We start from the raw sequence: 12094 nt of genomic DNA on the forward strand, positions 1-12094 counted from the left end.
AGTTATTTTTTCTTTTATTTGTTGATTTTATTGTGTTTAATTTTTTTGTAATTTTATCAAGAATACACGCTGGTTTCTTTTTGTGAAAATGCCCTTTTTTATGAGAAATGCGATGAATTTCATGGCATTTTCCGATAGAAACTAAAATTAACTTTCAAATAAGGCCACATAGTCATACTTTTACTTATATAATATTAAGGGTAATTGCCCCGGCGGAGTAGTGCAAGCGGGACAGCAGTGTAGCAATCCATAGACCTGACTTCACTGGTTCCTCAGTGCCACACATAGTCTTACGAGGCAGCCTGCGCACCTTGCTCTCTAATATGTGGGTCAATACTGCTTCAACGCAAACGATTGAGATGTGTGATTTTTTTGACACTGAGTGTATTTGCAGGAGCTGCATGTACTTAACAAGTGTACCCCAACAACTATTTCATATTTATAACGCATTATTAATAATAAATATGTTCTTAATCTTATCTTGACTTCTGTTGAATAATTATCTTTGGAAAAGTGGCTAAAAGTGATGATTATAATTACTGAAAACATTATAGGTAACTTCATTTTAGTGATTTAATGTGTATAACGACCGAAGTCCAATCGTTTTGATTTTAAGATTACTTTTTAATACCTACTGGGTCAAAAAACCGCACCTCTAAGTCGTTTGAGTTCAAACGGTATTACTTGGTATTACCCTTAATATTATATAAGTAAAAGTATGACTATGTGGCCTTATTTGAAAGTTAATTTTAGTCTCTATCGGAAAATGCCATGAAATTCATCACATTTCTCATAAAAAAGGAATTTTCAGCAAAAGAAACCAACGTGTATCCTTGATAAAATTACAAAAAAATTAAACACAATAAAATCAACAAATAAAAGAAAAAATAACTTAAAACTAAACTTATACCCTAGTTTTTTCTCCCCTGACCCTCTGTGTAACTTTTAGGCCAGAGAACAACCCATATGTCACCTTTACCTCCCATTTTAAACTCGTCTAGTTTTGCATACCCACTTTTTTCCTTTGTTACCACCGCTCCCGAATTTTGCGCGAGGTGTAGACGCCGAATGTATGGGAACGCGTGTCAAGCGGTACTCCCCGCCTACAGGTATCTGCTTGTAAATTATCCGATCTGTTATATATCCGGGTGCCTCAGGAGGATGGCAATTACCCTACTGCATGTAATGTTTGACCTTCAAACCAACAGAAACTGAATTATCTAACAATTTAATCTTGTTGACTTCTAATATTTGTTTAACTTTTTCATTACTTTTTGAGGAATCATCTTATTTTGTTTTAAAAGTAAATCTTGAAATACTGGAGTTGGCCTCAAAAGTGATAAACGACTCCTGACTTCTCTCCCCAACATAAGTTTGGCTGGTGACACACCAGTGGATTTATGGGGTACTACGATAGTCCGACAAAAATATACTTATGGCGTAATGGAGTGATTTTCTATCCACTATTTTGGTAATATTGGACTTAAATGATTCGTCGCCGGATGATGAGGGGGCGTAAATGAATGCTTTATTCCCCTTTTATTACAAAAATCTTTAAATGAGTTCCATTATCAGTCACCAGATGACAACCAGAAGGCGGAATAGGCCAAGCTTTTAGGTTTGTTTTTGGTGGATTGTTTCGGTAAGATATGTCAGCCTATGACCCCAAAACACACAATTCCTATCAATACTAATCTCATTTCTTTTCATGACCTTCAACTCCCAATTAACCTCAGAACTGTCCATGTACCTCCCAGCGGCCATTTTTAAATTTCTCACCAGGGCCGCATTAATAAAGAAAATGATAAAATTTAGTTATTCCGATCGTCTAGGGTATCAAACCTAGGAAACCAGTCAAATTTACATACTTACTTTTTTATTGAAAGTACCTTCAGTAACCACCGCAGACTGGCGATTATTGATTTTAAGAAAATGGTTGACATTGTTTCTTAAAGTACTTTAATTGTTCTTTCAAATGATACCAATATTGATAGGTTACGCTGAATAAGATTAGATGTATATCTGCTTGAAACGAATTTTGCGCGAGGTGTAATTTGGTAGACGCCGAATGTATGGGAACGCGTATCTTATTTTCTAACTCTAGTCAAGCGGTACTCCCCAACCTGCCTACAGGTATAAACTGCTTGTAGTTTGCTTATTTATTATCCGATCGTGGAAATTTAAAAATACCGCGCAACAGATAGCTTAATAATGTAGTTAAATGATTAAATGATATAAACATATTTTTTAGCTAAGTGGCCGTTTTCATTGCCTTTTTGAGTCACAAAAATCAAAAAATAGAGTAAAAAAAAGTATTTTTTGCTTTATTGTTAATTAAAAAATAACTAACTTAACTATACTTTTCACATATAAGAAATCTTAATCAGCATGTTATACGCTTTAAATCGACACCTCATTTTTCAAAATTGGATAAGGGGTTCTAGACAAATTGGCAAAAAATTGAAACCCGGGACCGCGATCTTTGTGACGTCATAGTTAACCCCCCCACAGTCTGAGAATGCGACAAGTCATTATTTCGTACTCAGTAAAGTCTACCGATCACAACGATACCACTTGTCAGCAGTATACTCTCCAGTCACATCAACTTTTTCCGAGACCCTCTCGCCGCTCTACTATGACAAATTAACAACAAGCCTAAATCTAAAATACGCCCTATAGGCATTACATCAAGAAGAACATAACAAAATTATTTGCACGTGATTTCAGGTCTAAGCTCCGAAGAAAAGCTCCACGGCGTCAAATACATCATAGAATCCTTCGTTGGCTGCATCAGCGACATGGTCCTAAGTTCCGGCAAGGCAGCCTCAGACCTTCTTCCGATCGTCCCGCTGATCGCAACCAAACACGAAAACGTGAAAGAGGGCTGTATAGACAAATGCAGGACGCTGGAGAACCTGTGCTTCCAGGGGTCCAGGTGTATTAATGAGTATAACGGGTATAGGTGCGACTGCTTTGGGACGAGGTATGAAGAGGATTTGTGTGACTTTTACAGTGAGTAATTTACGTTCATCAAAGTATAATCGAAATAATTCCTCATTTCTAATCGTGTTTTGTTATAAATCTAAACTTTCCTACTTGACGACACTTTTTTTTAACCTGCGGTGGAAATATGATTAATAAGCCAGAAGTTGCCACTCTTCGCAACAAAAAGTTTAAAATATCTTCCAACAACATCTGAACCTTATTTCTTTGCCATAAAGAATACGACTCACTCAAAAGTGTACATACACGATGGTGCATCAAAAACAAATCAGGAACCAGTTTATCGAAATTGTTCAAATTTGGTGATGGTGATAACACGTAACAGTTTCCGGATTATCGTAAACTATTTATAATATGTACAAAAACCGATAATTGTCCACTTTCACCGTATAATTGGGAATGTATTACGTCATAGATTGCTGCATGCTAGATCTCACATCGTCATAATAAAGTGACAATATACGCTCACCACAAATACCTATCGCCATCGGTTCTAACATTTAGATCAAAGGCAAACAGGCGACTTCTGAACGAGCTAATATTGCTGCTGAGAAATTGGGTTCAAGACCAGTGAGACCGATTTGTGAATTTCGAACGCACGAATTCGCCGTTCGAAAGTCTGTGGAAAATGACAAAATGCTATTTAATTGAAAAGGACGGCTAGTCATTTTAAATCCAGCGGTCTCGTTTTCGATTCTGTTAGTAGAATTTAAATCGTTCATAGTGGAGATAATAGAACGAAATTCACGAAATAGAATAGTCGACATTCAAAAATCGGCTTCAGTGTTATTGTGACTTTTGGGACCGGTGACATGTATCTTGATATTCTGAGCATGTTGTCTGACCGCATTGTTATTGTTATGTTCTCCGTCTAGCGGTAGCTAAACAACCAGTGATGTGTTATTACGCTTATTACGTCAACAATGACATTTCAGCTGCCACGGTGTTGACACTTCGGGGATCGAGTTACGTCTCATACAGGGTGTATGATTGGAAGGACCGAGTGCATTCCACCAACACGAGGGTCAGCTTGCATTTTAAAGTAAGTGTTACTTCGTCTAAAGCCTGGCGTCCACTAGGCTCGTCGAGTCTCTTCAATTCGCCTTCTGCATATCTTAAGAAACTGCGTCCATTAGCGACGTATCGCATCGCATTTAAATGCCTCTTCTAAATGGACGCTAGACTTACGAGTAATACTAATAACGACTCTTAGCTTTACACTTTTATGGCATTTATTTTCCGCAAATTCACTTGTCAATTCAATACGTTACAAATATTTTCATTATTTTCGGCGTTTCGCATTACCAAAGCCAGGCTATAAAATCCTTCTTTTTAACCGCCGCCCCAGATCTAAAGGAAAAGATGATTCTCAATTCGTCTGTATGTATTTTTTTTATGTTTGTTCCACGATATCTCCGTCATTATTGGGCCGATTCAAAAAAAAATCAAATGTACATATATGTATATTTGTGCGTACATATATGCATTTTTATCAGAACCCAGTTCTAATTATGGGATCCTGGAGAAATCTGGGAACTCCTCAAATCTGAAAGGTATACATATGCTGATTTTTGGGTTTTTATAAGAACAGCATGCATATACGTACGGAACAGTGACATTTGGTGCAGAGGAACTGCTGATGATGGTCAGAACGGAACTCCTCAAATCTGAACGGCACACTTATAGTGACTTTCGTATTTTTATAAGAACAGCTTGCGTTTACTTTCAGAACAGTGACATTTATTCGTTAGGAGATTTGTTCTCTTATATGCTTACATATTGAGTTTTTAAGTCATTTTGTCAAGCTCGATTTCTTATAATCTGATATCGGATTCATGAGGAATTGAGGAAACTCCTCAAACCTTAACGGTATACGTATCATTTGTGTTTCCATCAAATAATCAAAGATTTACATTAAAAGCAGTTTTAAAAAATACCTACACATTTCTATACATAATCCAACATTCGCAAGTACAGAACCCCAAAAGCGGCGGTTTTTTTTCTTAAAAATTATATTGAATAATGTCACACCAAACATATATGTAAGAAAATTAGGGAAAACTGAACACGAGTTGAAAATAAATTAGTTACACAATGGATGTAACGGCTAGGTACATAGTGTGGCAATGGTATGACTATAATGACTTACGCGAGGTTTTAAAAAAAATCTCGATATTTCGGCAAATTGTTAAATTTATAAGTTATAAGCAGGTTTTTATTATATTATAACCAGTTAGCTGTCTCTGTGCCGGGTTGTAGAAAAGTACGCAATAAATTAAAAGCCCATTTTAACATTAAATATATTTTAAATCGGATGACATCATCATGTTGATTGAGCTTGCCAGAGCAAGCTGCATAAAAGTCACGTAATGAGCCGATAATTGTTCTGGCTCTGTAATTGGACATGATCGAGAGATTGCCGAACGATATTCAGTTACATTATGACATTCATTGGGGTTAATTATGAGATAACGTATCTCGTTACATGTCTTGTTGTTACACACTTTATGTCTTGATTTTTACCACTTGGACTCCTCAAGAACGCGGCCACGGCTATTCACTTGACCGTATTCGAACTTCGTGTATTCGAATTCAAGAAACCATTTCTATGAACATCTTATTAACTTTCCAGACACGTTTCGACGACTCAGCACTTTTCTACGCCAGCGGTCAAATCGACGACAAGCGTCATTACATAGCTCTCTCAGTCCATCAAAGGAAAGTTGCCTTCCAAATAGACCTCGGAGACGGTCCCATAGATGACTACATTGGCCACAATGTCAACGACAACCATTGGCATAATTTAACAGTCACTCTCCATGAACAAACACTGGTTGTTTACTTGGATGGTGTGATAGAAACTTATGAGACACCTGGGGAAGCCAAGTTTGTGTATATTGACCCAGAAATCTACTTAGGCGGTGGACCTGATTTATATAAGATGAAAGGATTAAAATCATTCAATAACTTCGCTGGTAATCTCAAATATGTATATTACAACGACGTGTCCATACTTTACGTGCTAAAACAGAACAATCCTAAAGTGCATTACATTGGAGCTCTTGATCCCGAGTTCGAAGAAATTGATATTGAAGTGATACCAATTACTTATCCGTTTGCAACGTCGCATATTTGGTGGCCTGTGCATAATAATACGCATAGTTTTAATTTAATATTTGAGTTCAAAACGAGCAAGAACATGGCGGTTTTGGCCTATAGCGAAACCACTACTGCTTCTGGTCAGGGCTATTGGGAGGTAAGATAATATTAACCTGACGATCTTATCTTTTTAGTCACAGCATAATTATTTAATGTAGGTATCTACATCGAAAACCCTTTTGGAAAACGTAGCACATGGATTTTTTGGGTTGCTTTGGACCCTGTTGGTTCAAAGTAGCCAAATCCAAAATGATGGAATAATTTCCTTAGCTTCCAGTTTATTGGCAACATGCTGAATTCGCTTTGTAACTGAATTAGTCTATAAAACGATATTTAATATGCATGCAATGCAAACGCCAAAGTCGCCTGAGGAAATTACCGATTAATCTGTTGCTAATATCTTTTCCTAGGAGTTAAAGTTAGGACTTAGGATTCTTTTTGTTAACACATAACATTTATGCACGCCCACCATCCCCGCCCGCCTCGTCCAGCTCCCCGTCCGCATCCTCATCGGGCGACGAGTTCGCCACGGCGCCCGACACCGACGGGTCCAGCGACGAGAGCGGGCCGCCGCCGCCGCCGCCGCCACCACCTGCGCGACGAGGGCGGCCACCGCTGCCGGCACGCTTGGGGCCTGCGGGACATCCTGCCCCGCCCACGGCTCCCGCTGCCGGTGGTGTAGTGCGTCGCATGACATGGACTCGAGAAATAAACGAGAATGTCATGCGCGCCTATTACGGGGCCACAGAGGGGGGAACCCGGCTATCCGCGTACCGTTCTAGAATGCTGCCTCTGTTCCAGGCACTCGAGCCATCCACCACCGTATCGGAGCAGCGTCTATCGGATCAGGTGCGCGTCATTCAGCGGTCAAAGCGGTTGGATGACGCCACACTTGATCGGCTTCGCCAGGAGGCTCTCGCTGCTCGCGCGGACCCCGCCTCGGGGCGGGATTTGCCCGCCATGTCGCAGGACCCGGTGCCCGAACCCGACCTGGCACCGGAGGCGCCGCGGGTTGATTCCGGTAACGACGGCGGGGACTTCGCGAGTCAGAGCGTGAGTGAGCCTGCTAATGAGCAACTGAGGAGGTCTTTGGAAGAGGCGATTACGCAGTATCGCTCCACAAACAATCCTAGGCCACGATTACCACGTCTGCCCATGAATAGACGCAATCTAGCGTTAATGGGAGCCTTAAACGCTTTACTAGAGCCATTTATACGGACTAGTAAAGATCTAGATGATACACACTCGATCATGTACTGCGGAGCCATCGCGGCGTGCCGTGTTGCTCGAGTCAAGTTTCCGGACGCTGACCGTGCAACTAGGACCGTCGGAGGTGTCCCTGCATGGCAAGTACGGATCGAGCGTCGTATCAACTCATTTAGGACTCTCATTGCAAAGCTGATCTGCTTCAGAGGGGGTAATAATCGCCCCCGAGTAATGCGCTTTGTGAACCAGGCGTTCGCGGGGACGGACATCAGACCCCGCGACTATTTGGCCAATGTCACAGAGCGCATCGACTTCCTGAAGCAGAAAGTCTATGCATGGGCAAACCGTATTCGCCGCTACAGAAAGCGTGTGGACCGATTCCAGCAGAATCGTCTTTTTCAAAGCGACCAAAGGAAAGTATACCGAAGGTGGGAGGAAACCGACCCTCGTGTGTCTGACGTGCGGCTGCCGGATGCTACTGCCATGTCTGATTTCTGGCGTAGCATCTGGTCGGTGCCCGTCGAACACACGGAGGGTGAGTGGATGACCGTTGTCGAACGCGGGTGCGAGAACATCGAACCTATGGGGGCTATCACCATCAGCCCCGACGACGTAAGTTGTGCTACCCGTACGGCCCAGAACTGGAAAAGTCCTGGACCGGACGGATTGCACAACTTCTGGCTAAAATGGTTTCGATGCTCGCACTCGCGTTTGGCAACGCAATTTCAACAAGCCCTCGATCTTGGTTCTCTTCCACCTTCCCTAACAACTGGTGTTACTTTCCTGCTCTATAAGTCCGGTAGTACCACGGAAGCAAAAAACTACAGACCCATTACATGCTTGCCTACACTCTACAAGCTCCTTACATCCATTTTGAGAGCAAAAATTAACGCGCATATTGTCGCTAACAACATTCTGGCTCCCGCTCAAAATGGATGTAAGGTTGGGTCCCGTGGTACTAAAGAGCTCCTCCTCATAGACATGACCATTTGCCAACAAGTTCGGCGGAACAAGGGGGCCATCTCGGCCGCTTGGATTGACTACAAGAAGGCCTATGATTCGGTGCCTCATTCATGGCTGGGAAGGGTATTGGAGCTGTATAAACTTGATGCAGCTTTAATATCCTTCCTGACTGCATGTATGAGGCAGTGGACCACAGTCCTTCGTCAACCAGGAGGCAGGGATGACCCCCCTGGCCCGCAGGACTTCATAAGGATTGAGCGAGGAATATTCCAGGGTGACAGTTTGAGTCCATTATGGTTCTGCCTAGCTCTGAATCCCCTCAGCACGCTGCTGAAGGATTCTGGGCTAGGTTGCCGGCTTCGGAGAGAGGGTGAAGTCATCTCTCACCTTCTGTACATGGACGATCTCAAACTATTTGCACCGAACACCCAAGACCTGATGGTGCTATTGAACACCACAGAAGTTTTCAGTACCGCCATCAGAATGGAGTTTGGTGTCGATAAGTGTGCGGTTATGCATGTACAGCGGGGGGAGGTTGTAAATTCAGAAAATTTACAACTTTCTGAGACGATGTCGTTCAGATCTATCTCTGAATCAGAAACCTATAAGTACCTTGGTATGTCACAGTCGTTGGGTATTGAGGATGTTGGCATTAGACGGTCGGTGAAGGAGCGCTTTTTCAGTCGGCTCACAAAAGTCCTTAACAGTCTTTTGTCAGGAGGCAACAAAGTGCGCGCCTTTAACGCCTGGGTAATGCCTCTACTCACATACTCCTTTGGCATACTAAGGTGGACCCAGACTGAGCTGGACGCCCTGGACCGGAGGGTCCGCTCACTGCTTACCACACACCGCATGTTACACCCGCGCTCGTCTGTTATGAGATTGTACATCCCACGGAAGTGCGGAGGTCGAGGCTTCCTAAACGCCAAAAATCTCCACAACCGTGAGGTGTACAATCTCAGGAATTACTTCCTTAACAACGAGTGCGGGATGCATCGTGATGTGGTGGCAGTGGACGGAAACCTCACGCCGCTCTCCTTGGCGAAAGAGAACTGGCGCAAACCTGTGGTACTAAGTACTGCGGACCGCAGGGCGGTATGGGAGAGCAAGCAGTTACACGGGCGGTTCTACAAGGCCCTCACGGGACCCGATGTAGACCTGCTCGCATCGGTGAACTGGTTACGATTCGGGGACCTCTTCGGAGAAACCGAGGGTTTTGCCTGTGCAATTGCCGACGAAGTTATGATGACGAACAACTACCGGAAATATATCCTGAAGGACGGCACGGTCGAATTATATATTTTTAATTTTATGTTTTAGGTACGAATGGTAAAAGAAGAAATACGATTTGAGCTAGTGTCCGATGTCGGAAAAAATGTGACTGTACTGAAGTCTGTGAAATTTAATGCCAGCAATGATTGGCACACTGTCGAATTAGAATATACTAAAGGACGATTCAAACTGACTGTGGACCATAATAATAAACCAGCTCAAATGTTTGGTAAGTATCTAATTTATAAAGGAATAGAAATCCTCATCATCATCATCATATTTATTAGTAGCCCTTTACCGCCCACGTTGTGCATAGCTAATCTCATCTAGTTATGGCCCAAAATTTTCCGGATGACGTCGGACGTCGGACCCAACGAGCGAACAGATGCCAAGCAAATACTAATTAGATCCTAATTAGACAAAACTGTTGAAAGTCACAATATGTGTTCAAAACGCGAGAACGTAAAGTATTATAAACAAAACTGGCAATAATCGATCTACGTCTATCAAAATTCTTCAGAAGCAATCGAAATCGTTTCAAAATGGTATCAAGAAATGGTATAACTTCGGTTGTTTGTGAACAGGCTATTATTGTTCTAGGTTTGGACTTCAGTCTTCAAGACAAGATTGTAATCGGTAGCGGCCTGAAGTCAGCCAACTTAGGCCTCATCGGATGCATGCGGAATGTAAAAATAAATGGACTCCTCATAGAACCCAGGTTTCTTTTCAATTTATTTATTGATTGATTGATTGGTTTCATATACTTAGTGTAAATGAATCATATACTGTGTGTTCTTTACTTTAAGGTATGTGTTTAGTTATGCTTTTATTAGTTTAACTAATAACGTAGCGTAATCAAATGCTAAAAGTTTTCAAGCGCCTGTGAACATTTGAAAACTTAAACTCAAGTATGAAACACTTAAAGAACATAATAAGAAACAAGAGTTTTATTTCAAGAAACAAGAGCTTCTTGAAAACCCAATACTGCATATTAAGATTTTCAAATACCTAAATCTCGATTTTTTAACGGTCAACTGACCATATCAACTTTGCAGATACGTAATAAACACGGAGCGAGTTGTAGGCGAGGTGGCCATTGATGACTGTAGATACGTAGACCCTTGCACGAGGCCCAACACCTGTGAGCACGGCGGGATCTGCTCCATTAGAGAAGACAGGGTCATCTGCGACTGCGAGAAAACTGGTATGTTGACGACACAAATAAACATTATATCTAAAGTGGGTGAGGAGTTCTTACTAAGGACGTACCTAGAGGACGATAGAATCGTGAATCTCTGCGCGAGCTCAAGGACATGTAAACAGGGGAAAAGTTGTTCCATCGGGAAAGATGGAGCCTTCTGCAGCGACTGTGACAGATCTGGCAACTTAGCATAGTTGGCTGTATTTGAGCGAAACAGTACTAATTCACAGGACTACAGAGGAAAATAAATCAATATTCAAAATCTGAGCTGTGTGCGCGACGTATTTGCAATTCAAATACTTCGTGTGTTTCTTCGTTTTCAGAATCAGAAATTCATACAGTTTTATTATCCTTTTGATTCCAGGTTACATCGGTGTAAACTGTCACTTCGCCACATTTCGCAAGACGTGCGAAGAGCTGGCCCTCCTCGGCTACACGAGGAATGACGTGTACCTCATAGATATCGATGGCAACGGCAAGTTCCCTCCGGCACACGTCAAGTGCGAGTTCCAAATCGACGCAGACTCTTCTACAACGGTTGTGGAACACAATCTTCCTAGCCAAGTGGTATGTATTATTTAAATTAAAGGCGTACCGAGCATGGACGTTGTGCGGACTATCTGTTTAAGTGTGGATGGAGAGACTCACCAGCATGCGACTGCGGGGCACCGGTGCAGACTAAACACCACATCATGTACGACTGTCCAAAAAGAAAATTTGTTGGGGAGGCCCTAGATCTTCACTCACCTGATGCTAACGCTGCCCAATGGGTTTAACACTTAGATATTGTATTGTAATCAATGATAGTATCATAAGCGACTCAGTGCATGCCATACGAATAAATAAATAAATTAAAGGCATCCGTTTGTCAAATCCGTTTGTTGTTAAGGATGGTTCTCACTCCAAAATATTTTTACTTCGTCGACGTATGATATCGATATACGCTAATTTGGAGAGCTACTATGTCTGCCAGCTACACAGAACTTACACCCGCATAGAAATGCTTAGGTACCTAAAACCAGTAAAAACCTTGGAAGTAAATGATAGGACTAAAATGGATAGGCCAGCTTTAAAAAGCTAGGTCCCTATAAAGTAAATATTTTGGTAAATGATAGTGTCCAATTTTTGCGATGAAGATTATTGTATATTTTTCCCCTTATTCATTTTCCGATACATCAGCATGCATAAAAGTATGTTTCCAGATAAGATTTTATTGCATGTCATGAATTTGGAGAATCAAACTTAAAGTGAACTTGAAATCATATATCAGAATCCCAATTTATTTGAATA

General features: G+C 41.7%; 1 protein-coding gene across 1 annotated transcript in view; it reads left to right on the forward strand.

The window, feature by feature from the left end:
* Window positions 1-12094, forward strand: part of LOC125231836 (contactin-associated protein-like 5) — a 32710-nt gene that overhangs the window by 12297 nt on the left and 8319 nt on the right. Inside the window, exons 7-13 of the mRNA XM_048137415.1 lie at window positions 2728-3012; window positions 3939-4045; window positions 5636-6259; window positions 9652-9832; window positions 10204-10321; window positions 10659-10807; window positions 11169-11371. Of these exons, the coding sequence (XP_047993372.1) occupies window positions 2728-3012; window positions 3939-4045; window positions 5636-6259; window positions 9652-9832; window positions 10204-10321; window positions 10659-10807; window positions 11169-11371 (1667 nt within the window). The remainder of the gene's footprint in view (window positions 1-2727; window positions 3013-3938; window positions 4046-5635; window positions 6260-9651; window positions 9833-10203; window positions 10322-10658; window positions 10808-11168; window positions 11372-12094) is intronic.

This window comes from Leguminivora glycinivorella, chromosome 12 (assembly GCF_023078275.1).
Source record: "Leguminivora glycinivorella isolate SPB_JAAS2020 chromosome 12, LegGlyc_1.1, whole genome shotgun sequence".
In the NCBI taxonomy this organism is placed as follows: Eukaryota; Metazoa; Arthropoda; class Insecta; order Lepidoptera; family Tortricidae; genus Leguminivora; species Leguminivora glycinivorella.